The sequence below is a fragment of the Macrobrachium nipponense genome, chromosome 27 (assembly GCF_015104395.2).
Source record: "Macrobrachium nipponense isolate FS-2020 chromosome 27, ASM1510439v2, whole genome shotgun sequence".
NCBI lineage: Eukaryota > Metazoa > Arthropoda > Malacostraca > Decapoda > Palaemonidae > Macrobrachium > Macrobrachium nipponense.
The window spans coordinates 7,399,506-7,427,483 of record NC_087216.1 but is presented as its reverse complement, the minus strand read 5'-3'; the positions used below and the strand labels follow the sequence as shown (position 1 = coordinate 7,427,483).

The 27,978-nt window shown below is 33.8% G+C and overlaps 1 protein-coding gene across 3 annotated transcripts; it reads left to right on the top strand.

Annotated features, from left to right (window-relative positions):
• The first annotated feature begins 40 nt into the window (after positions 1 to 40).
• On the top strand, positions 41 to 26,628 carry LOC135200778 (glucosamine-6-phosphate isomerase-like). 3 transcript variants are annotated; one of them, XR_010311358.1, is made up of 8 exons: positions 41 to 197; positions 3,958 to 4,081; positions 8,334 to 8,435; positions 9,055 to 9,237; positions 9,450 to 9,634; positions 11,237 to 11,410; positions 14,773 to 14,871; positions 24,190 to 26,628. XR_010311358.1 is itself a non-coding variant. In XM_064229420.1 (8 exons), the coding sequence occupies exons 2-7, from the start codon at positions 3,958 to 3,960 to the stop codon at positions 14,815 to 14,817; spliced, it is 813 nt and encodes a 270-aa protein (XP_064085490.1). In that variant the 5' UTR covers positions 41 to 197; the 3' UTR covers positions 14,818 to 14,820; positions 24,190 to 26,628. The 3 variants fall into 3 exon arrangements, 2 of the variants coding, with proteins under 2 accessions (XP_064085490.1, XP_064085488.1); XM_064229420.1 differs by having other exon boundaries at positions 14,773 to 14,820; XM_064229418.1 differs by lacking the exon at positions 14,773 to 14,871.
• Positions 26,629 to 27,978: the final 1,350 nt, after the last annotated feature.

Sequence of the window (27,978 nt, the reverse complement as noted above, 5' to 3'; positions counted from 1 at the left end):
GGTACCTACATGAAAGAAAAAAAAAATAGCGCGAAATGTCATGCTCAAGTCGTCGGTCCTTTATCAATTTACATGAAGAAGAACGCACAGTTGCTTAGGACTTTGAGGACGAATCCGACCGACGACGTAAGCAGTAGCATATCACAACAGAAGTCCGTCTGCTGTAGACGTGTGAACGGTGTCTGCCAGATTAAAAGGTACGTTAAATATTTTATCTATTCTTGTTATTACCATGATTTACATCTTGGTGCGTCCTGCCATTCCTTATTGTTTGCCTTTTTAATAAAGCTAAGTGAAAGTCACAGGTTTACATATTTGTGATTAAGCTTTGTTAAATACACTTGTCAACTGCACCACTGTTTGCCCTTGTAAGATGCTTGCTTGTCTTGTTGCTGGCGAGACAACCCGAGGACCTTGACTTTGGACAACTGGTTGTTATGAAATAAGTGGTCCGGATTAACCAAGCCTTTTGTTGCCAACTTGGTTTCGTTTTAAGAAACTGACTCTAGCAATCTTCGAATTCCGTCCAGCTCTTTATTTTCTTCTGGCCATTTTCTTTATTAAAGATAAAATATGAAAGAATTGATAATCGATCCCTCCCTGCATATGCTTCCAGGATGATTTAGCAATTTAGCCTTGTTTTCTTGTTTGATCTACTTTCGAGGTTCAAGATATGTTATAGGTATCCTAGTCTTTTCTTGGACTTGTGTGAACTCGCTGATGAAAAATTATATTAAAGCATACATTACAGGAGGACTGTAGGGTAGTCAGGGCTCCGGCAATTGTTCACGTCTGTTGACGTAGCTAGTGTTATTTAGCTAACACAGTTCAATGTTCACCAACACAGATGGTGTTGCTGTTTTTGGAGAATGTACAAAATCATTCACTCGTGTCAAAACATTTTTTTTACCGAATCCGTTGTGCTTGCTAGGTCTTTCATAAGATGGTGAAAAAAAGTTGCAATTTACATGAGTACATCGTAATGTATATATAATTTTATTTACGGTAGGCTTGTATCCAGACTTACAAGTTTAACTGGGTGCAAGTTAGTATAGTATGCAGTTTACTGTAATTTTTCCCCTAGAGGTTTTTTTTTTTAATAAGCCTAGGGTATTTTTGTAACTGGGTTTACATATTGGAAACTGTTAGTTGTGGAGTCACACCTATACTACTAGCTTTCAAATACTGAGTTGGTGAAAAATGGGATTTTTTATTTTAAGTTTAAGGTAAACAAGGCTTAAAGAACCCATTAAAATGCTCCCATGTCTGACAATAATGCGGGATCCCCAATAAGAAACTCCTTTTGGATCAGGCCATCTGGGAGTTCCAGCCCTCTAGTCGAGTGGGGGACCAGCCATTCTTGGTTAGGTTGATTTATTATTTCACCATTCCCCTTTTCAGTTTTCTGTAAAAGAAATCTATTGATATGGCTTTTGTATGCACATCCACCCTCACTCACTTCTTAAAAACTACTGAGGCTAGAGGGCTGCAAATTGGTAGGTTGATCATCCACCCTCCATTTATCAAACATAACAAATGACATCCCTCTGGGCTTAGTAGTTTTTATTCTATTTTAGGTTAAAGTTAGCCAATATTATACATGTGGCACTGCTATACCTAGGTACCAACAACACAGGCCATGAATAGGCTGTGAGTTTCATTCTGTATTAATCACTGTACAGAAAACTTGATTGGGCCAAAGAAACTATAGCACATTTTTTTACATGTTTCTTTAGGCTAAGCGCTGGGACCTATGAGGTCATTCAGCATTGAAATGGGAAATTAACAGTAAAAAGTTCGAAAGGTGTAACAGGAGGAAAACCTCAATGCAGTTGTACTAAGAATCAATTGTTAGAAGAGGGTGGAAAGTAAGATGGAAGAAAATAAAAGGGAGATACAGTAAAAGGAACAAAAGCGTTGCAGCTACGGGCCGAACCCACGCTGCAAAGACCCCTAAGTAATGCCTACAGACCACCACATGTGATCCGCTGATGGCACTACCCTCCTATGGGGACAAAGGATAAGTTAGTTATTGCAAAGGCTACAGAACTGTTATTTACGGCAGGAATAAAGTGCTACAGTCTAAGGTAAATTCAGTAGGTTGAGGATAGTTTCTTTACTCTAAAATGAATTTTGGTCATTTGAATATTAGATACCAGGTTAATCAGTGCCTTTGGCAGTGCTGACTGTTAGTTTTTGTCTGTTCAAGATTTATCAACACTCACTCACTGACTATTAATTAACATTTGAAGTGAGTGTCAAAGGCTATATAATTATAGAGCAGATAAAAAATTAATGTAGTTAATCACTGAAAACTAAAAAATAATGACCAGGTAGCAGAAGTAAACACCAGTATTCCACCCTTTTTCTGTATTATACTAGATAAGTACATTACAGTACTGTTTTATATCAAGGAAGAGGAACCTTTAAGTGGAATTCTGAATGTACCTATTTGATACTACTGAAATCTGTTCATGTCATCCTACTGGCCATCTTGACTACAGTGCTGGGGAATGCCATGCATTCATTCTTCCTAACTTATGCAATTAGCAGAAATGTGAGAGAACAAAATGGTCAAAACCAAAGTTATATATAATTAATTTTTTTTCAAAAGTAGGTTTTAGGTATTCTTATATTCTACAAAGAAAAGGACCATTAAATACACACTCAAAAAAGGTATAATTTCCTGCTATACATACTTCTATGATCAGTAAATATTTCTTTTTATCTGTTCTGCCTTGCTGCAATTGTAACACCTCTGAACAACTTTTGGTCAGATCACCTAATTGGGAAAACCTTGCTAAAGTGAACTGTGTAAGTGTTCGTATTATTTCTCAGTTTGGGAAGTAGTCATCTTAGGCACTCTTTTAAGAGACATATTCCTTTCAGTATGTCTTTTGTAGAAAATAAGGCATTTTTGGAAAGGATCGAGGGACAATCTTCAAGAAACGCTGTCTTTCCTGTAAACAACCAAGGAGTAGGATCTACCCAAAACCTTTTTTATGGGGGATGCTTTAGCAGTCCATTTCCCAGATAACAGGGGTAACAAAAACAATTGAAACCCAGCAGTTGCAATTTTGACAGGATATTTCATCAGTCTGGACAGCTTCAGTTGACAGGCAGACATCGCCACAAACTTGGGAAGCAAATGACACAGTAGTAGCAGTTTACCTTTGTAAATTAGCCCTGGACATGCTATATTGTACCTTAGTGCCATAGTCCGCTTATCAGGGTAACTTTGAAAAGCTTAAAGCAGTAACTTTGTCACGTTAGGGCTATTATCAGACCTGATGATGGATGGGACAGGTGTTAATTGGGAGTTGTTTCATGTAAAGATTGAAGACCTGGTGAGGGCAGCATGTCCATGTTCACAGAGCTCCTGTAAAAATAAGTTGGAAGAGAAGTGGTATGGTAATTTACTGTAAAAAGAAACTATAGTATACCAGAGCATTTTATAATGGTCCCACCTCAACTACCCCATGTAGTCCCTGATGCTAAAGGGAAAAGCATTTGGTGATGGCAGGTCATTGAGGGTTCCCGCACACACCCACTACCACCCTTGTTACCAAGTTTCAGTATCCGAGTCTTTAAATATAAACGCCATCAGTTTACATGGAGGTCTCTTCTCCACCATCACTCATCTTGTGGAGAGTAGACAGCACAGGCGAGTGACTTGGATACTGCCGGCGGTGCTTGGGTGTCCGAAATGTATGCCTGACGAATAGGGAGTGTTCAACGTCCTATGGAGTGTGTCTGGGAACAGCTGGTGACAAGATTAGACGTGTAAACCGATTGGTTTGTATTAAAAATGAACTTTCTTAAAAATGTCATTATTTTAGTTATACTATTTAACATGTAAATCACTTGATATGTGTATTATATGTACACATAAATTGTTTTGCATTTTCAATACCTTAACCTCTAAATTATAGTACTGACTATTCTCTTATTTCACAGATGCGTTTAGTTATTTTAGATGACAGTGAGAAAGTGGCAGAATGGGCTGCCAGATATGTAATTAAAAGAATAAATGACTTCAAACCAGGACCTAATAACTTCTTTGTTCTTGGGCTACCAACAGGTAAGCTATGATGTTTGTTTGTACTGTACTAATTTTTCTTGTTAAAAGCTGATAAAGTTGTACTATGGTGCTTTTATTGTTTTTTTTTTTATTCTTGATAGCTGAAACAAATGTAGCATGGGACACTGCCCCCCCCCCCCTTTTTTTTTAAAGCTTGGCTTTCTGCATTTTAACTCCTTTTTGATAACTAATATACAATTGGTATAATAATTTGCTGTAACTTGATTGCATCATAACTGTTCCACATTTTTGATGAAATAATAACGACAACTAATAAATTTCTTGTGATAAAATTGCCTGTATCATTTAGGTAGCCATGTGAGTACATGACAATATGCCCTATGATTATTACAGAATTATAAAGGTTTAACTCCGTCAAATTTTTAGACACAAATAGGGTTGGTCTGAAACATTTATTTACAAATGGTCAGGAAAAAGTAGGACAGAGTTAGAATAGTTTTATTGTTTGATTAAAAATCTTTAGTATTGTTAATATCAAAATTTTTTGGGACAAGAAATATGCATCATTTTCATATACTAGCTACATTTTTCTTGATAATGAGTTTGAATTTTACTTTTGTTCTACTGGAAAGGAAGAGTATACGTAAACTTTTGGCCAAGGGTCATTCAGTACAGGAAGGGAAATTGCTACTAAAGGGATGTTTAGATATGCTCATTTTACTAATTTGGCAGCATTAGGTTCAATTATTCAAGGGAGTGTGATCTAATATATTTGTGATTTGAATTTCACTTACATATGTTTCTACTTAGCTGATGAGCTTAGGAGCAGTCATGTAAAGAAAAGGTTGAGGGTTTAACTTGCACAATAGGCAGATAAATTATGCTAGGCACTATTTGTTGAATTGCAGTCTGGTTACCTAACATGTGTGTTTAGTTTTTCAGTTTGTAAGGTGATAAGTTTTCATTACATTCCTGAGGGTCGGACACCTCATAAATGTAATGAATTATGCAAGTTAGCTTTTACAAGAAAGACCCAGTAGATTAAATTATTTTTTAAGATGGCACAAACAATGTACAAAAGTAATCTCAAGATAAAGAAGTATCACGTGGCATTTGCATTTGAAGTTTTGAAGGTGCAGTACTTTAAAGAGTGTAATTTTTGTTTCAGTGGTACATTGTGGGATATCTTACACTATGTATTGTTTGTCTCATTATACTACTCATTGCACTACACAGGTCATATGACAGATTCCCATAGGTTGTTTCATTGTAGTGAAATGCTTGCATTCTTTTGTAGGATAAGACCTTAAAGCATATCAATGAAAAGGAGTCTTAAAGACAGAAATCCATTTTTTGAAAACTGGATCTGTGATATTTTCTTAGGTGGAAGCATGTGTGTAAGTATTTGAAATATATATTGAATTTTTAAATATGTAGTTGGAAATTGACAAGCAAAATCATTGAAGATTTGTTTTTTAGATAAATGATTTTACAGATGAAAGCTGATTAAGATGTGCTCTTGCGGCATTTGTCTTTGAAGTACTTAAGGTACAGTACTTCACTATGGGACATCTTACACTCTCCAGTGTGATAACAAATTTCAGACTGACAGCACTGTGCAGTGCATGTGACAGATTCCCATATGATGTTTCAAAAGTGCTGATATGTTTATATTGTTTTTTTAGTTGACTATCATTATTCATACCAATATGGAAGAATTGTGACAAAAATATTTAACTTTTGCAAGTTAATTTGATAATGCATATTCACAGGAGTATTGAATATGACTTTACCTGTTGTATTTGCATAACATATAGTTCTGTAATACGACAAGTTACTGTAAGTTTTGCACTAAGTATCAGGTCCACAATAATATTCAATGTTGAATTATGTTGATTTTATAAAAACGTTATAAGAGCTTTCGAACCCTGCCCTGGCTTCATCTTCAGTCAACCTAAAACCATCAATACAAAAAGTCAATATGTAAGCCCCAGTTTTAAGGAGAGAAGCAGTGGGCAACCTCGATGATGTGTTTATCTTACAGACAAGGCGACAAGCAGGACGGTCAACTATCCAACCAAGTCAAATATTTAACTAGGTCACTGTTTCTCCTCTACTTATAATTTTGTGTGGCTATCCTTCATTGTCTCCTCAGTTATTGTTCATTCTTCTGTATCACCCTGCAGATACCATATAATAAACGGTATTCAGAGAATGTCACCACTAACAAAGAATTACATACAGAACAACAAGTGTGGAGATCAAGAAGGATAGCTCCGCAAAATATAAGTAGAGGAGAAGCAATGACCTAGTTTGACCATCCTGCTTGTTGCCTCGTCCATTAGAGGTTCTTTCCTTAAAACTGGAGCTTACATATTTACTTTTTGTATAGATGATTTTAGGTAGACTGAAGATGATCCCAGGACAGGGTTTGAAAGCTCTTGTAACATAATTTACCACTGAATATTACTGTTGACCTGATCTAGAGGAGAAAGAATCAGTTCTGTTTTTGTTTAAAAAATTCTCTAAGAAAGTTTGAGATTCCACCTTTGGAGAGAAAGAGTACATAGTATAGTGAGATTAACTTATGCTTTAAGAATTTAGTAGAACAACAAGGAAATGATAGAGATATGCAATTCATTTGCAATTATAGTAATAAGATTGAACTGGCATTTCTACATAGTAGTACTCTATTGTACCATATCATGGTAGGTAGATAAAAGAGAGTAATAGTATTTTTATAGTCCTGCACTATCTCTTTGTCAATGAACATATTCACTAGCCCTCTACCCTTATCTGTGGATGCAAGATTACGTGTCGTTCAGAGGGTAGATAACTCTTGGTGATAAAGAGTATACTTCATTGCATGCTACTTGAAAAATTGTGTAGTTCCAATATGTTAAGATTGCTTGCATGGTCACATAGTGCAGGTAATATATATATATATTGATGTGAATTGTTGGTATTTAATTTTGATCACGCAATTGTTGGTATTTAATTTTGATCACACAATTGTTGGTATTTAATTTTGATCACACCAAAAAAGAATAAACTGGTTGCTTTCAAGGTCTAGGTACACTAATTATCTTCCGCAAACTGACACTTTCCTTCCTTCAGAGAACATTGTAAAGGGACATTTTGTTGCAGATAAAAGGGGTTCGATAAGTTATGGGCTTATACTAGAAATAAAAATATTATAATTCTGTTTCATAATTCTGATGAAAACTGTTGCTATGTACAGTACTTAACTTCTATTGGTAATGAATTTTTTATTTATTGTTATTTGTTATTGTTTGTTATTTGATATAATTCTGTAGAAACTGGCTGAGAGTAACAGAAATTATAGAAAAAGAAGTTATATAAGTTTTATTCAGGATCCATATTCTTGTGTACTACTGTATTTGTCCACTAGTGGTTGGAAAGTAAGCCCTGTGGTAAAGGCATTTCAAATGTTGGAAAAATTAGTTACTTATTACTTATTCTACCTTCTGGTTTGCTTCTAGTTTCGTGTTCTTATGTTTTAAAAGTTATGTTTTATATCATGATATAATTTTAAGGATTTTTTTTCAAGCTGTAATGGTCCAATGACAGAAACACAGCATTTGACATTTAGTGTTGTTTTAAACAGTTGATAAAGAATGCCACTGCAAAAGGAAAATACAGGACATTTTATAATGTAATAATTTTAACTTTATGGAAAAAAGTAATTGGCAATGATATTACTGTAATTACCTACAGCAAGGCCTTTTTTTCCAGTTTATCAGCATGTTTATGTATTTATTTTGTGTACTGTACAGTTAATAGAAGGATTACACAAAAAGGTTGTCATGGTGTTCTATGCCTGGTCAGTGACCAACTTCCACCTCATATACACATGAGTTGCCAGGTGCCACAGATTCCTTGCATTACAATCTTGGATTGTTTTTAACCGGTTTCCAGCTGGCACAAGAAAATTATCCTATTGTTAAGACCTCAGCTATGAAAAATACAAATTAATTAAAAATTTGTCATTTTTACAAAGGTTGGCCTTGTGACTCAACAATGGAAAGAGATCTCTAACTAGATAAGGGAGGTTTTTTGGGAGGGGTTGGTATGCTCAGTCTGGACAGAAGTTTGAAATCACAAAACATGTTTTTGACAAAGCTTGTCTGCATATTTTTCCATTGCAACTACAAAATTTTAAGAGAAAATTTTAAATCCTTAACTTTTGTTTGTTTTATGCTTCATCTAGTACATTATGCTGTAGCATGAACATTTTAATTACAGTTTAATGTGTCTTTCATCTCTCTAGGTAGTACACCACTTGGCACATACAAGAAACTAGTGAAGTACCACAAAGCTGGAAAAATTTCATTCAAATATGTCAAGACATTCAACATGGATGAGTATGTTGGTATGTATGGTTTTTTTCATTATCTTCCACAAGTAAATAAGTTTTGGTAAATTATCTTTTTCATGATGATATGATTTGAATATTTTACTCATAATTTAAATGGATAAGTGTCTAAGTTCTTAACCATCAGTAAGGCTACATGTATAGTAACCTAACCCCCTGAATGAACAAGCTTGAAGGTTAGCTATGAAACACATCAGTGGAAAGAATGACAAGCACATACCACATGTATTGATAAGGGGGAAAAAAACTTATTTGCATTTCCACCGCAAGTTAAACATACAGTACTCTAGCACAGCTAGCTAGGAAAGTTTTGCCCTGGGACATGGACTCCTCTGACATACGTGCAAAAATATCACATCAGCAAAAAGAGACTGCTTTATCCCTAATCATAATGTGTACTTTGGGACACCAGTAAGAACTAACCGACCAATCAGTCAATAAATGTATACTTATAATCATTTTCAGCATCACTATATGCTTGGTGATTTATTGAATCATCCTCCAGTAACCCCTAACTTAAATTTTAGTGCTTCGTATTGTTGGGACTTTTCGGTCTTAGTTTATTCCAGTGACTAACATTTTGAAAATGTACATATATTTAGCAACTTATTTTCAGGGATCCCAAGGGATCATGAACAAAGCTACCATACATTTATGTGGGAGAACCTCTTCAAGCACATTGACATTGATCCTGCCAATGCCCACATTCTGAATGGGAATTCTGATGACCTGGAAAAGGAGTGTCAGGAATATGAACGTAAGATCAAGGAAGCTGGGGGCATTGAGCTCTTCATGGGAGGTAATTTGAAACTTCATGTATAATATCCGTTTTTCAATTCATGTTTTCTTTATTTAAACTGATATATAATTTTGCAGAACTAAATTTTGTTAACTGCACATGAATTAAATTGGGCAGTATATTTGGTCAACATGTAGTATTTTAGTAACATTAGTAGTGGTAAATTTAATTTGTGTAAATATTTAATAATTCAAAAATCCCTTTTCCTTAAGGAATTGGCCCAGATGGACATATCGCTTTCAATGAGCCAGGTTCCAGTTTAGTGTCACGCACACGTGTGAAGACACTAAATCAAGAAACAATAACAGCTAATGCAAGATTCTTCAATAACGATATTAATTTGGTTCCCAAGCAAGCTCTAACTGTTGGAGTGGGCACTGTTATGGATGCCAGAGAGGTAGGTCTTCAGGCGCATGTGTTTGTTACATTGTGCCCGTAAGTGACATTTTCACAGGTGTTGATTATCTTCTTCAGGAAAATCAGGCACAAAGTGTATTCTTGAAATATTTTGTGTTTGAATGGAATTAACAAAGGGAAGGCTGTAATCTTCTTACTATGAAGTTTATAACCAATTTTTTATAATAAGTGATATGATTACTTTTATAATCATTACTGTGAAAAGGAATTTTTGCTTTTTTCAATTTGTGTAGCCTATTCTACCACTATTAAACATTGGAAAGAAAAACAAATCTTACTTGTGGAAAGGATTCATGTTAAATTGCTGTGGTGTGAACATCTAATCTGTATATCAGAACAAAGTCTGGTGTCAAATTGTGACACATTCATTTCCCCAAAATTAAAATTGATTTGAAGTGACATGCTGTCCAAATTAAAGATTATTTGTATCCTGTCATGCACGCTTCATACCACTGGTATTTCCTTGTGTGAAACTATTAGGCATATTTGATGAAAATGTTGGTAATCTTAGTATATCAAAAGTAAATACCTCTTTATAATGGATTTTTGTTTGAAACTTTTCAGATAGGTTAATTTCTTGACAGTAATACTAGTATTCTTGACAGTAATACTACTAATTCATGATGGCTCTTATTAAAAGTAGTATTAGAAACTTCAAGTACTCTTTTAAGTTATATGGAACAGACCTCAAATAGGATATTCCTCTTATTCAAAGATACCAGATCATCGGTAAATTTGAAAGTAAGATTATTATCCTAAATCTTTCATCTGTATTGTCAAGGTTTTTTATTCATGAAAATGTAAATGTTTGCTATATTAGGACTGGTCAGTACCTGCTGAAATGAAAATCCACTCATCACTTACAAAGTTACAATAGGTGAAAAGGGCTGAAATAAATAGTTTCAGAGAGAAAAATAAATATACTCATGACTTACTAAGTTACAATTAGTGAAAAAGGGCTCAAATAAATAGTGGCTGAGAAAAAAAGTTATAATAGCAATCCTTTGTGAAGCAGACACCTGGAAGCAGTGAAAAAGGTAGCTCACAAAAAGTGAGGGGATTGTGGCATGCCTGATGATGCAGACGGGGCAGGCCTAGTGAGATTAGATACTCCTATCTGATAGATGAAAGTCTAGTGCTTAAGGACATATGGGACAAGGGGATGTGATGAAAGACTGCCGCGTTTAGTTTCCAGAAAGAAAACGTAATTGTTGAATAGACTTAACATTCAATAATCTACCTCTTTCAGTTACACTATCCTATTTCTTTTATTTAGACTAGTGTCTGAAACAAGTTTAGTCCTCCAGACATAGCAGGCTATTTAATGTTTACAGATGACTATGAACAGTTAGCACTGTTTTCTGTTTATATTGTGAAACTTTAAAGGGGGTTTTAAAAGTTATTGACGCTTGATTTGCAACAACAGTAGGATTTATTGTAAAAGGGTACTCAGGCAGTGAGAAATGGGTAATTGTATTTTTTAACCATATTCTACTGACAGACTTAGTATTTATGTGTATACCTATGTACTTGCTTGATTGTTTTAAATACTGATGAATAAGCTGTCATTCTAATGCAACAGGTGATGGTGCTGATCACAGGCTCCCACAAAGCCTATGCACTCCACATGGCCATTGAGGAAGGTGTCAACCACATGTGGACTGTATCTGCTTTCCAGCAGCATCCCAGAACTATTATGTTATGTGACGAAGATGCAACACTTGAATTGAAAGTAAAGACTGTCAAGTACTTTAAGGTAAGTTCTGAATCTTTTGAAAAAGTTGATATCTCCTCTATAATTGTGTATGTACTTAATGACATATTCTATTTTTTTTACCCCATATTCCCTTTCATCATAGAAAATAAGAAGAATCTGTATAACCATCAACACAACTGTGTTGATTTTTGTATTTGTAAAATATTACGTATATTGTACATTGGTAATTATGAAAGTTGTTTGTATAATTCATAGAATTCAAAGAGTCTGGTAGTTTATATAAAGTTTGTTTTTAATTCTATTTGGATATTTAGCTTTTTAATTTAAAGTCATGCATGATTTGTGATTAAAATAGTCAGTGTTTTTTCATGTAGGTTGTTGGAATAGTGTTTAGCAACTTCCTGATGTCTTTACTGTAACTGTTGTTCTTAACTTGTATGCTGCATGATAAGATGTTTGTCATGATGGGACCAGCTATACATGCAAGGTGGTTTGGAGTTTGATATTATGTTGGGAGGCCACACTGCTGTTGGGCTTTCATCAAGAAGGGACAAGAATCATTGATCATGGACACTAACAATTTGATGTTTTGTTTCAAGAAACCACAGGTGGATTTTGTGGCACAAGCCTTGCTAGTTTATATAAATCTCCAGCAGTGGTTGGTGATAAGTAGACAGTGTCTAAAAAAAATAACTGAAAAGAATGCTACTTAAGGTTCTTTTGAAAATGTAAACTTATTTTCTAAGCTGATATTTGTAAGTTGATACACCTGTATAAAGGCTTATGCATGAATTACATAATTCTCATATGCTGTATAAATTTTGATAACAAATGCTAGAGCCATATCACTAATTGCTTTCTCTGAACTTCTGACCTATACGAATGCCCAATTAATCTTCCTCAAGTAAGATTAATTTTTTATCATCTAAACAACAGAGTAAGTGCTTTTCACTTGTGCGCTGGCTCGAGAATACTCTCAAAATACAATATCTCCTCTTCAGTGAGAGCTGTAATTACTAGATATATATCATCCACTTTAGAACTTTGTAAGAAATATAAATAACCATTATCTTCAAGTGTTGAAACTTTCAACTATTTTACCTTTTTATTTCTGAGTCGGTTTCAGAGTACAGTGCTCTGATTAAGTGCTTCAGTGGAAATGCCCTAGCCATTACCATTGTACATCCTTTCATTAGCTAATGGAGTTGAATTATTCAACAACCATACTTTTAAATGGAGTAGCTTGACATATTATGTTGCAGAAAGTGATAAATGATTTAACTAGGTAAGCAACATTAGGAAGACTGAATATACTTGTGAAGAGAGATCAAGAGAAAAAATATTTTTCAACTACTCTTGTGCATGGTAAGAGGGAGAGGAGTTATTTTATTTGCTACATATGCTGTTTTGTCAACATTAGCATGGTTATGCACAAAGCAGTTTGTGTAGCAAATGCTGCTTGAGACATAAATTGTCATATTAGATCTCATTTATGAATGCACTAGAGTTTCCTAGCAATATTGTAATTTCTGGTTAGGCTAGCAACTTGAGTTTCCTTGAAATATTGTAATTGTTGGTTGGGCTAACATCTTTAGGAGCTTTTAACATTTTGTTTTGAAATGTTCAGATTTTTATCAACTTGAGCCTAATTTTTCTAATTGGATGCCATAAGAAAAGATGTCTGGTTCTGTGTAGGGTTTCTGCTGTATGCCATACCAAAAACAAAGATTTAAGGAATCTTGTGGGTGGTGTTGAATTGTCTTGTTTACGTTGTCTTTTTCCTTTCTTTCATGATTAAATTGTAATCATATGTTTGGGGCAGAATAATTTTCATATCAGTTCTATTAATTAAATGTGATTCAATATTTGTTTTTAGTTCAAAGACATGTGGCTCATATGTGGGAACTTGAATTGCTGAAACTTAGCTGCCAGTTTGTATCTAGAAGCTGGTGCAGTGATTAGTGCAGTTGAATGTATATTCTAATTATCACAGATACTCTTTATCTTGTCATTATTATTGTAAAACAGTTTGTCAAACTATTTGTGAAGGCATAATATTGAGTACTGTTGCAGCACCATCTCTCCTTAGGGGGTATTACCACTTCGTGCTTCATATTCAGTGGGATGTTAGAAATCTTAAATGCAAATTCTCATAACCCAAAAATTAGTTTTTTAAATATAAATCTATCAGTCATAATAAGCCCATATTTGCAGATTTGAATTTCTCCATCTGTTATTGTCATTGATATTTTTACTCTATTTTCTCATTTTTTTTATTTTTACAACCCAAGAGATAAATGAAATTGTGTTCACACGGAACGTACATACACACTCATTTGCTAGCAGTGGTGAATTTGCTACAGCTTGTTTTGGTTTGTGTCGTTACACTTATGATTTTTAATTTTATATTTTATGCTCTTCTCATGTATATTTTTCCTGTATTTTATTACTTCATAATTTTATAACCCAAAATATTAATGCAACCGTGTGCATAGTATAACTACATACTACACACAAACTAATTTGGTGGGATCAGCGAACTTTCTACAGATTGTTTTGATTTGTGTTGTTACTTTAATGATTTTCAAAATTTTTATTTTATGCTATTGTCATTTAGATTTTTACTGATTGTATAAATTTTTTTTTTACAAACCAAAAGGTTAATGCAATCGGTGAGCGTGGGGTACGTCCATACACACACAAGTATGCAAACAAATACAACATTACAACAATTAAATATTTTTGGTTAAATATTTTTGAGAAAGGATATAGTGATTAGTAATGTCCCAGAAGTAAAACATGACATTACAACATTTCAACACAGAGTTTTTTGTGGATTTATATCAAGTATGGATATTTTTAGTAAAGGGTTACTTTCAGATTTAAGTATGGGAAAACCTTTTACATTAGATCTCATTATGATGTTGCTCATCGTAAAACAGAATAATGAACGTACCTATTCCAAGAATTTCTTCACATCAGTTAGCTGTTAGTGTATTTATAAAATTAAAGTTTTCCAATTGAATGCGTAATTTGCATGAATTATTCTGTTATATCTTCGTCATGATTTCTCATTTGGGTTAAAGGTATCTGTGATAATTAGGCAGTTTTTTTTTAAAGCATTTGTAGGATGACTGTTAGAATATGTATACTTAAACTTGACCAGTTGCTTATCTGATATCATGATTATCCAGTTTTTAAATAATTTCTCGTTTATGTGAAGTGATGAGGCTCTGCTGGAGAGGCGGATGTGTTTACATTGTTGGTGCTTGTGATTTTTTCTACTTTCAAACAAAAATAACATTGCCTGTAAATTGCTATGGGACAGTGTGGTTTCTCACTTTGTGGTTTCTCACTTTCTTAAAGGGGTTTCCTCTGAATTTAATTCTTCATTTTTACAGAATCTTCATGACATACATTCTTGCCTGATAGAAGAGGAGCCTTGAAAGGTGATGGTTGCATGACTGTTTGGCTTGGTGCTTGTTCACATTATGCCAATTGTAGGTACTTTTTCTCAAATTTAAAAAAACCTGCTTTCCCTGTTTATGTTGTCTTGGTTGATAATCCACAGTTTTTTGTCTTTTTACAAAAGTGTATATTTTTAAAGATGGTCTAAGTTGATTTTCTAACATTTTTTCTAGTACTACATTGTATTTTTAGGATTTCTGACTTTTCAAACACTGCAGTTCATGTATGTCTTGCGTATAAAACAAAAAATGTGGATTTATCACCAGTTGGTAGTAGTAAAAGCACTGCATATTTATTGGAAGTAATTACACACACCAGTGAAAATATAATAGGACTGAATTTCAAGTGCTTATTTTTCTTGCTTTGAATGTTTGACAGCTCATTACAATCCTTACCCATGAATGAAATTATTAGCATGGTCCCCCAAAGTTAGAGCAATCTGAGTGTAGTTCAGGTACAATCTGAAAGCATGTTTGTACTGATTTATCTTTTGTGAAATAATCTTGTATTGTTAGATTATTGTGAAATAGCTTGTATTGTTAGAAAGATTTTATATTTTTAATTCTATTTATTCAAGAGTACAATGCCAGTGTTACTATTGAACTAAAAATTAATTTTTAAAATTTGTTGAGCTTGTTTACAATTTAGCTCCCTCGACAAGTTTAAGTAGGATGGCTGTGTTAACAGGTAGGGTTGCTATGTATATAATTCTCAAATGAGGACTTTTTCAATAATTACGTATAATTAAAAAGTATTCCTGTTGTTGAATGATAATGGGATGTAAAGGATATCACCATAAGTTGGAATGGTGCCATTGTTATCCGTTTCCTACTGTTTAGAACTATCTAGGCTTATCTAAATTACACCTGGTGAACATGACTTAATTTCATATTTTATATGCCAAGTATAAATCATTATGGAAGTTATACATAGCATCTGCTACCAATTTGCCCTCTGGACTGCTTTTATAAAGCTGTGAATGGTTTAAAAGGGCTCTGAATTTTTTTTTTTTTTTTTTTTTTTTGTTTTTTTTTTTTTTTTTTTTTTTTTTTTTCAGTATAGGGAATACTAATAATAAACCTTAATTTTCCTATCTTTAAATTCCTGTATCTTTAACTCAATGCAAAACATCTTTATCAGACCTTTTTAGGCTTTTCCATAGAACTTTTCTAACCCCCACACACACACACACACACACACACACACACACACACACACACACACACACACACACACACAACAACAACAATGTAGTTTGTAGGCTTACTCCAAGATTAGGTAAGCAAAAATAATAATACTGTTGAATAAAATGGCAGAATTCAGCGTAACAGAATTTGCTTAAAAAAGGGTCTTTTTCCAAAATAATAATAATAATAATGTATTTGGTACTTCCTGATAGAAAAGGAGATTGCTGTCCATAATTTCTACTTAAATACATTTATACTAATATATGTGTGTGTGTGTGTGTGTGTGTTTGTAATATATGATAATTGGTGGCCCCCTCCCCAATGAAATTTTCTGGATCCACTAGTGTGTAAGGGGCTCAGAAACGAAACCCTAATGGAGGTATAGGAGTCTATGTACACTTGTTTACAGAATTTGCTTACCCCAGTATATCGCATCATATTTCTTTTGAATACTATTGGTACTTGTTAACATAATCACTTACATAACCATAATTCAGCATGAAAGCTTTAATATCTGCTATGAACTGGTGATGTTCAGTGCCTTTTTGTACCATCAGTTCCGATATATATTTGACTTCTTCATTAGATCAGGTTACCTTTGGCAATGATATTTTTTGAAAAATGTGTACAGTTTACTAATTGTAGGAATTTTGCTCTGCGACTTACCATAGCTTGAAGCCTCAGTACTTCAGCTTGTAACATATTGACAGCCTTGTCACAGGTATTACAATTTTGAGGACGAAATGAAGTTGTAACTAAAATCAGAGAAAAAAATTAACAAGAAAAATGAAAGTGAAATGGATAAAAACAGGCAAACTAAAACTGGCTTTAAAACAGGAAGATACAGATACAGTAAACACGTCCTATCTTAAAGGCGGTAGAAAAATGACTGGTGGGTCACGGGACGCCTAGGGCATTCTGGGTAATACATGCCCCGTGACCTGGTATAGATGCCAATAGTCCCTAAATCTCACAAGTTTAATTTTAATTCTACCGGTTTCCAGCTTGGCACTAGTAAATCCTAATGTTAAGACCAAAGGTTTGTTAGTTATGAAAAATACAAATTAGTTACAAATTTGTCCTTTTATGACTGCTTACTTAATGACAATAATGATGCCTGCAGTTATGAAATGTATGATAGTCACTGGCTTATAGTTCTGGGTTGCACTGAAAATGTCTGTTTCATGTTTGGAGCATGAGATAGAAATCTTGTAAATTTTATATATTATGCAATGTCTGTAGTTATGCTTCTGTGGCTTGTCTACTGCTTCCTTAAATTTTAACTGAGCTTTAATCCAGTTTGTTTTATTGCTTAGAAAGAGAAAAGGTGTGACTGCATTTGATGGGGACACTACGTGACCGTTTTACCCAGCTAAACTTCGCTTGGCTAGTATATCCCAGCCAACATAACTTGAGTTAAAATTATCACCTTTGATAGGGTTGGCCTGAAGTGTTTGATCCTGTAAAATTAAATAATATTGTATCCACCAATCCAAACTATGTCAAAACTTAATAAATTTAATATAGATTTTTGAAAAAGTCTTGCAAAGTGCATTGTGCCTGAAAAGTACTCATTCCTATACTGTAATGTGTTCTAAAGTACTCATTCCTATACTGTAATGTGTTTTATTATTAATAAATTATAATACACTAACGAATACTCCATATAAAAGCCATGCATTAAATGAATGTTCCCAGGTTTGAAGATACGATAATATTACTTTCTCTTTTAATTTTGCATTGATAAAAACCCATTAATTTTTTGTGGATTTCATCGGTTTTTGATTGAATTTTATACCCCATAATCCTTCAGGAGATTTCTTTCCTACCTAGTTATAACAGCCACAGATGGCTTTACCCTACGACACTCATTACGGTATTTGCAGTCCCCAAATGTGCAGTTGATCCTAGATCTTATCACTGTATTCATGCATGTCGTCTTGAAATAAACCTTGCTTAAATGTGTCCTCATGACTTCTAAATTGAGTCTTCATTCAGTTTTGAACTACTTTCATTGAAGGATGATCAGGATATTGACTTTCAGATATCTACTGTATTATAATAGTTAAACATTTAAATAATAAAGTATTGATTTCAGCAGTTCAACTATGAAAAAGACTTTGGAGAAAGTAAGTTTCTGACATGTGTAAAAGGTTTTAAAATTGCTAACAAGGAATATACATAGATGGTACAAAATAATCAGTTGGGTGTTATGATCACTTGTAATAAACCGAATATGTAATAGAGATGTTTAGCTTACAATTACATTTTCAAGTGATCCCACAGCTAGCAGTAATACCATTTAACTTTCAGCCTAAACTTACCTGTCTCTTACACTTATGCAGTTTTAAAAAGGTGGCCCAGCAAAAAACTATGATAAATACAAAGTCTAAGTGGTACACTACTGTGTGTAGTATTACCATTCCAGTTCAATTAAATAAGTCTTATGTGACCCCCCCCCCCTTTTTTTTTAAGCATTAACTTAAAGAGGAGAATTTTAAGTGCACCCTGTATAAATTTCAAAAGCATATGTAATCATTCCATTGATTAATATCATTTCAAAAGGTTATGTCTTAGTTGAGCTCATAATTCCATTGTTTTTCCTAATTTTGACTTGGTAAAATGTGCCCCTTGCAATTGCTAAAACTATAAGACTTGCTTAGCAAGAAACCACAATGCCTTCAGTGGTTCGGAAGTCACGTAAAGCCATTGGTCCCGTTGCTGAATAACCACTGGTTCCATGCAATGTAAAAGCACCATACAAATAACTTCAGTCTTGTTACTGTATTTCAACTAAATCATTTGGTTTGTGGTAACAGAATATTGGTTGACTTGACCTGTGTGAATTCCTTGATAATATACTACCAGTACTACAATTGGTTTGTTTACTGATGTTAGATGCAACTTATTTTGTAGTTGTTTACTGTAGAGTCCATGTTCTCCTTATTCCTTGGGACTTGATGTATGCTGGATAATGGAAGATTTAGATAATTGGGGATTTATATTATACTGTGTATTCTTTATTTTTATCCTATCAATAAACTTTTATTGGTATAAGCATCACTGGTCTATATTTAATGATGCAATAATATAATCCATTAATTATCTACACCAATAACTGAGTGGTGTAGCTACTTTCATTAGAATATTCTAGCATAACTTGATTTCTAGCTCAACCTTAGCTATGAATGCGCACAAAGCAAGTACTTAAAACCTATAAAATAATTTTTTAATTGAAACTTTCATAATCTGAAATTTTGCTGTTCATACGCAGAACAAACCCTTGGTCTTAACAAAGTAACACGCTCTTATCAGCAAGATATAATACAAAATCTTTAGACTACCCTGTGGCTAGGTAAATGTACAGACATACAGATTATCTTATTGAAGCATTTACCAAGTCTTTCAGCTCTATGCAATCTGCAGTAGAACAATATAGAACTGTAATGTATCAAGCCCAATAAAAACAAACTTGAAATACATGCATTAATATCTTTCATTTGATTTCTTCAAACTTGAAGAAGCAAACAAAAATAATGAACTTAAACTCATAAAATAATTAAAATACTGATAAGAAGGAAATACCAAATTACATTAACCTTGGAACTGAGCCATGGCTAAATAAGCAAGGTGAGGTGAAGTGCCAAAAGTGTGGATTTAGGAAAATTTACCTTTGGGTAAATAATTTTTTGAAAACAATGGGTCAGCAGTTTAGCAAATCTGATGTCACAACTTTATCCTATGCTTATGGGGCTTGCTTTTAAAAAGAAATGTGTAAATTTAAGCTAAGAAATTTCTTGAACATATTTTATTCCTACCTTCCTTAATGCATGAACTTAAATTCCACATTTTTTTTAAGACTTAAGACTTAAAAATATACTAAAACATCAATTTTCCCTTTCAGAACCATCACATTATTTAAGGGGTAAAAGGCCAAAACATTTTATGCTTTCCTTGCAGAGAAATTATATATACTATGCAGTTTCAGGCTTGTACCCAGAGTTTTTTTTTATGGGGGGGTTGTTTTTCCCAAAATGGACCTTTTCTTCTTTAAATGTTATTGCATATATAGGTATATACAAGATTGAAAATGTTATATTAGTTATATTAAGAAAAATTGGTTATGCGGTCTATCCCCTTCTACCCAGTTGGATTTTATTCAAAGTTCTGACTTTGGTTAACAGAATTTTACTCAAAATCATATACAAATATAGTGGCCTATATCATATTCCTGTTATCACTTGCATTTCCTATTGCTAAAGAATGATTTTTATGTTTAAAAAATTAGAAAAAAATGCCAAAAAAACTAAAGATTATTTATTACTCTGTAAGTACAGTTCAATGAAAAGGATAATCAGAAAATATGGATTTCCAGAAATTTTTTGGGTTGGTCGTTTGACTCCCGCCTCCCCCTCGGTACAGGCCTGAGTTTTTCTTCCAAGGTCTCTGAAATACAAACACCACAGAATTTTTAAATGAAAGAGAACAGAGGAAAAATTACCTCCAGATACCTAATATGTATGGATAAATCCTTTGACCTTATATGAATAAAATAATTGGTGTGTAGTTCTGATGATGTGAATATGTTCTGTGGTTAAAGGGCTTCTGTAAACAAGTGAGATTTCATGTTAGCTTGTAAACTTAAGGAAATTTTATGTAATTTTTCTAAACTAAATTGTCTTTCACAAGTTTTTTTTAGCAATAGATAAACTGAGTGAATTCAGTTTTCCCATCTCTGTCTTCCACATTATTTCTATAGTATTCTGATTAAATACTGAAAGACATTAAGATGCCAAATCTTGTATTTTAACTTATAAGTCAGACTCGCTGTATGGAAACACAAGATCTAGATAAATACTGTGGGTAACTCGGCCTTCTTTGAGGCGATTTTGTAAATACAAAACTCCAGTAATCTCCAATTTAATGCAATTTGACACATTTACAGGATTGCACTTGCACAAACAACCATTTTAGGTCTGTAATGCTCTTAATGTATGTAATACTTTTGCTTATCTAAACCTTATATGTACGTATACAGTGCTTCCATGCTGCAAAGGGAATAACTGGTAATGGCATCAAGGGAAGAAAGAGAGAGATTGGCAAAGTAACTGGAATTGAATGTAGTACATGAAAATCAAAACATGTTCATTCAAAAAAAGAGAATTGCATGATGAAAATTAGCTAAGTGATTGAAATAAAAAGAAAGGGATATCATGCACAAGAGATTGTTTGCTGAAAGACTTTGTGTGTGGAATTTTGGAAATTGTACAAAATTAATGTGTACAGTAGTACTGTATGTGTAATTTTAAACTGATTATTAATGTAGAACTTCACTTTTTATATTTCTTTTTTTTTTTTTTTTTAAAGAAAACTTCCCGTGGGGGGGGGGGGGGGTAAAGTACTGTTGGTGCACCTCACATGGTGCACTGTAGGCATTTCACGAGGTTCTTTGCAGCGACCCTTCAGCCCCTAGCTGCAACCTCTTGCATTCCTTTTACTGTATACCTCTACATATTCATATTCTCTTTCTTCCATATGACTTTTACCCCCTACATTTGTTTCATAGTAACATGTAAAACTGGGAGGTTTTCCTCTTGGTACACCTTTCAAACCTTATAGATCCCAGCGCTTGGTCTTTAGCCTAAATTCTATATTCTAATTCTAAAAGAAACCTCTTTAACCTTAGAATAAATTCAGAACATTAAATCTGTCTACCAGATTTAGTTTTATCCTTATGTATTCAAATATAAATGTTCTCCTTCTTTATATGATTGAGAATGTTTCATATATACTATAAAGAAATGGCATTTCGCCTCATTGTGGTGGTAAGTATCCCTTTGGTGATTGGTCCTGGTCTAAATGTAGTGGTCTTTGGAAATGGGCTATGGATATCATAAGAGCAGGACTTTTCATCAGTACGACAAGGATGAATCTAATATTTTTGATTGCCTAGCGCTGACTGTTGCAAAGGGCAATGTGAAGAAGATAGTCTGTATAGATACAATTAGGAACGTCTATGAAAAAAATTGCATGCCTTGAAAAATGGATATTCCCTGCAGTAGGGTGACCAGATGTCCCCAATTTCTGGGGACAGTCCCCATTTTCAGTGACCTGTCCCCGGTTTTCACTGTGATTGAAAGATCCGAAATTGGAATAAAGGAAAAAAAAATTTTGATCTAAATACATAGTTGCACACCATACTACTCAAACTATACATTGTATACGTATAACAAAGGAAATGATAAACAGCTTTGCACGGCATGATTTGTGAGAAAACCAAATTTCCCACCAAATCATCATGCCCCCCTTACCGTTGAATAGAGTTCAAAGGTAAATTACAGGTTAATTACAGCCGGGCAAAAAAATATTACTAAATTCTTGTTCAGGAGGTAAAACTGTAGAAAACGTCAACTGCCATAGTCTAGCTCACCGTGGAATAGTTATATAGATCTACCTAATCTTTATAAAATTCCTTTGCAATTTTGGATAATTAAGGTGAGAGAAACTTTTGAATGGTAAGGGCAGCATGCCTGTTTTACTTTTCCAATGACAAAAACTTCATGTTTTGGAGGTTTTTACGCCTCTGAACAGAAAATGGATTTTGTCTCTGAAATCTGGTCACCTTACCCTGCAGTCACAGGATGATGAACATAGTCTTGTACTTCTGAATATGCCTCTCAACATGGTATCACTTGGTTCTTAGCCTGAAAAAAACAACTCTTAGTCCCATGTGTCATTATAGCATGAAAAGGTTTTGGAGCTCCTTTCATTCATATCGGGTCATCGAAGAGCTACTACGGAGTTCGATGTTTTTTCTACCTTATTGCAACTAGTGCAATCATAATTTGTTTGGAGTTTTCTGCTTCACTGCTTACTTTGCTTAGTGGGTCCATGTTATTTCCCTTTATATATTCTTTCATGGGGAGGGGATATCTCATGTGAATCCCTCAGCAATGGGATGAGTTAGGTGGGCATAGTTGCATATTTTGGGTGGGTAATATAGGAATAAAACAATTATAGGTGGGCAATGCAGTTGACTCCCACCTATTCATGGTACCGGATTTGTAGACTCGCCTATTTGCGGATTTTGCTATGGAACATATGTACACATTATTATTGGAAATGCCTATTCATTATTTTTCAGAGAAATATTCACTAATTATGTACTGAATTTTCATATTTTCGTGACTAAATTTTCTGTGATAAAACTATTAAAATAGCCAGGTATAAGCATTTGGAGAGGGTTTTTTTGGTGTTTGAACACTAAAAATAGACAGTTTTAAGTGTTTTTAGAAGCATTCCAAGTATTCACAGAATTAAGGTGTTCGTGGGGGGGGGGGGGGGGGGGGGGGGGGGGGGGGGGTGGGGGGGGGGGGGGGGCGGTTGTGATACACATCCCCCATGAATACCGGGAGTCGACTCAATAGGAATAAATAAAACAATTAATCTGGGTGGTCAATATTATAAGAACAAAACTATTATTTTCGGTGGCAATATAGGAATAAATTAATGATTATTAACTGTTCGTCAAGAACCCTGTAGGTACGTGTATACCTCTTGGGTAAGTTGCAGTAAAGATGTTTTACCACGAATTTGTTTGAAGCTGTAGTGAATTCTGTACTCTTGTAAGGTAATCAACTAAACTGGATTGTAACCCTGAACTATTTTCATATGAAAATGGTTATGAGAAGTTAGAAATGAAAGATTCAACTCAACTTTCACTATCACAATGGTGATCAGATCTCAAAATTATTCTTAACTACATTATTTTAGGTATCAAAGCTTAAATTTACAGCTTTTTTTTATGCAGCAGTTTTACCAGTGCTTGTTCACCCTCTCCTTTTCAAATAGTTCATAATATAATTGCACATATGTATGTATGTATTTTATGTTTGGAAAGTGTATACGTAATAATTTTTATGCACAATATATTATGTAGATATAATTTTTTTTTTACTTGATATCAGTATAGTAGTTGGTCTGATACAGTGTTCTTAATATTAACTTAAAACAGTATACTTGGACTTGACTCATGAGCTGGAAGTGAAGTCCTCATGATTATGAAATGCAAGTAATTTAAAAACTTTAAAAATGTTGGAGGACTTTTCAAAATAAATATAACATTTATTGTTGGTAATGTGATGTTTCATTGCTTCATTGCAGGACTTGCAGAATGTACACTCAAAACTGATTGATGACCCCATGATGGCTCGGTTCTCATAATTTAAGACAAAACAAGATATTCAACTTTGCCATTGCCTGTATGAGTTTTGTATTGGTGAAGGGAATGCAGATTTGGTGAAGGGTGTTCTTGTTACTTTGTTTTACTCAGTCACTGAATTTAAAAAGAATTATTACCACTAATGTAGTCATTATGGTGCTTTTATTACCAAATGGAAGAGTTTTTAGGTATGGATAAAGCTTTGTTTTGCTATTCTTTTCATTAAGTGGTACACTAGGTTTGGTAGTGATGGAGTTTGGAAACTTGAATGGAAGTGCAGTGAATGGCTATTGCTCTTGCACAGGTTTACCATTGTGTTTAAATGTCCCATTGTTATTATTTTCATTCATAGAGGATGGATATTTGTAATATATGACAGTTCATATCTGTGTCCAGCGAGAACAGGAAAGTTGTGAGCACCCACATCACTGAGGGAATGATTGTGATATAGCTACTTAAATATAATGGATCTCATTATTATTTGCTAAAATTGGAATCTCTTGGGAATAGTCTCATATCCCACAGTTCCTTGTACGATTCACTGTGAATCATGCTACTAGGTCAAGTTTCTCAAAATTTTGTAACTTCAGATGTGCAAATTACTTTTCAAGACTTCTAATACTGTTCCAAATGGAAGATAAGCTTGCTAAAGGACTTGAAATTTTGTAAAGATGTTAAGTGTACTTATTGCGGCATTAGAACGGGTGGTGTTTCTCACTTGTTAGTGACTAGCTTTAGGTTTTATTTGTGGCATTATTTGTAATGGTCATTCATTATAGTGCAATAGTATTCATTAGTATGGTTCAGTTTATTCATTATATTTAGTGATGCAATATACTGTTTTTTGCAAGCCTTGGAAGAACCTGTTACAACTGCAGTACAGTCCCCCCATAAACTATCAAGAGTAATCTTTACTATGCAAAAAAATTACCGTATTTTAAGGATTGATAAACAACCATGCTGAAACTTGAATATTCTATCTGCAGTCTACCCATGTATCATCAAGTTTCTCTGATGTTTAAGTAGATTAACCAGACCACCGAGCTAATGCTCTCTGAGGGCTGACCAAAAAGGTATGTCTGTACTAATGATATGATTACATTTTTTAAATTCTCAGTACTGCTGTGAGTTAAGCAAACTGCCATACTGAGTGTATTTTTTCATCTTACTGCTACTAAGAGTCTTAACTAATTAAATATCAAAATTATCTAAATGTTTGCAATATCACCTCATTCCTTTTCTCAGTTTCTTCATTTTTCTTTATTCATTGTATTTGTCTGTGATAATTGTAGTGATATTTGTGATTAGTTGAAAAATTTAATCCAGTTCCCTTTATTTATGTAAATTCTATATATTTAAGATTTGGAAACTTAATTTTTTCAAGTTTTCTGGTTTGGAAGGGATGGTATGTAATGAATACTGGATGTGGTTTGTTGTATCTAGGCAGGTTGCTTGCCTTGCAAAAGTAGTAGGACTAGTAAGTTTGATGTACTATTTTTGTACAACGTAGTTATACTGAAAAATATTCATACTGATATTCTAGTCCTAAAACATGAACTGTCCAATGGTGTAGATTTTTTAAGGTTTGTATTGCCTCTTCCAAAATGTTCTTGTACTGTATGTATATTTTAATGAAGCACAGTCCTTTATGGCATTTACTGAAGGATGACTGGAAAATTTTTGAGTAATAATGTATGTGCAGTATAGGTATATATTTTTTAATGCTTACAGAATGTCAGCATAAGATTAGAAAAATTATTTGACATAACTCAAGATATTTACAAAGATTTTTTGTACTCTGTTTTGAACATAATTCCTCGTAAGAAAAGAATACTTTAAGAGACATTTAGGCGTTCAGGCACAAAATACACAGGGCAGAGGGGAGAAAAGTTGTCTCCCAATGAACGTACATGTAATAACTGAAAAAAAATGTTCATGATAGTGATTATGATGTACGTACTTATATCAGATGTGAATAGTCAAAAGAACTGAAAATAATACAGTTGACATTAAGAGATAGGAATTTTAAAATAAGTCAATAGCTAACCTTAATTGTTTCTGAGATATCACACTATGCCCATAAAAGACACTAAATGTATTTTCTCCTACATATTCCAGTTATGATTCTTAATATAGAAACCTGTATGTACTGCAAATATCCTATGCAGGAAATACCACATGGTTACAGTTTATATAACTAGAGGTGGTGTTTTCTTTCAGGCCTATTAAGGTAAGTATATATTCATTTATAATTTTGAAATCTATAATATATTCAAAGACAGAGGTTTCCAGCTGTGATTATGTAAAAATTATATCCAATTTTAAGACTCGGTTCTGCCGTACATTTTCAGTTGCACAGTTATAATAAACATATTCCATTCCAGGTGTGTATTAGAGTATTTCCAAATTATCAGATATAGTAATTGCTATGTCATGCCTTACCATGTTAAAATATATGTTAATATATTGTAAGAATAAACACAACTAAATCATTTCATATAGTCCTTGTAACATCACTACAGTATGTATATGCTGTGATGACTGTATCTTTGAAAATGTTCATGCTGGCACTAATTTGGACGTATACTATATCTTTTCTCTGTGTGACTGGTATTGTTCAGATCAACTTTAGTAAAACCAACCTCAAAGATTATGGATAAGTCATAAGATACTATGAAATAGTAAAAAGAAATTCTTCATGTATGATGAAGGACTAATTCTCACTATAAATCAAATTGACTTCCCCTTGATGTTGGGTGGGGAGGCTTCAGAAACAAGTTACCTAGGTGTCTTACAACATGACCCTAAGTACTTTAGTTACACTAAAGTATATAAATTATTTTTTTTCACCTTTTTTTCCTCAGTTTTTCTTGAATTAGGACATTCAGACTTGACTTTTGATGCTGAGCCTTGCGTGGCATTGATCATGATTTTGATTACGTACTCACAAAACATGAAGGAGGATGAGTTTGAGATAGGAGGGCATGCTGCCTTGCCCATAAAATTTAGAGTAACAAAGATGGTCAAGCAAGGTGAAAATCTTCAAAATCCTAAGTCATACTCTAAAGCATTGGGTTTGAGTGCTATAAGCTGACCTTCAAGAGCAATGAAATGTAAAGTCTTGCCAGAATGTAGGGAAAAAACAGACAAAAATTGACTCAAAAATATTTTTAGCTCTAATTTGAATATGATAGATTTTATGTAAAAAAAGTTGATAGAAAACTCTTTAGTTAGTGTGTCATGTGTCTGATTCTTCACTGTATGTATATGTAGAGTAAAGTCATGATAGAGAGAGTGGGTTCATCACTTGAATTGTGCAGATTTATATTCAGAAGACTTGACTATCCAATGCAAATTCTGTTCCTTGATTGAATTGAATATGTATAAATTTTTTATGCCCGGTCTGATGCTGAACCAATATTTGGCTTCCATAATCTACAATGCATATGAGTAACATTGGGGTTAATTTGTCAGCTCCCATTGCCATTGTTGGGAGATGAGAAGATGGCTGCTGAGAAGCAATGTCCCAGTGATTTGATGAGTCAAGACATCAGAGCCCTGGAAGCTTTGCACCTTAGCTGTTGACTTGACAGATTTGAGTCAGGTCTATACATTAACAGTTACAATTTCTTTCCTGATATCAAAACGGACTTTATGGTGAGGACTAAAATAATCGGGGATTATTGAAAATTCTGCTCTTGAAACTTAATTTGATGGAGGGTGCAAATGGA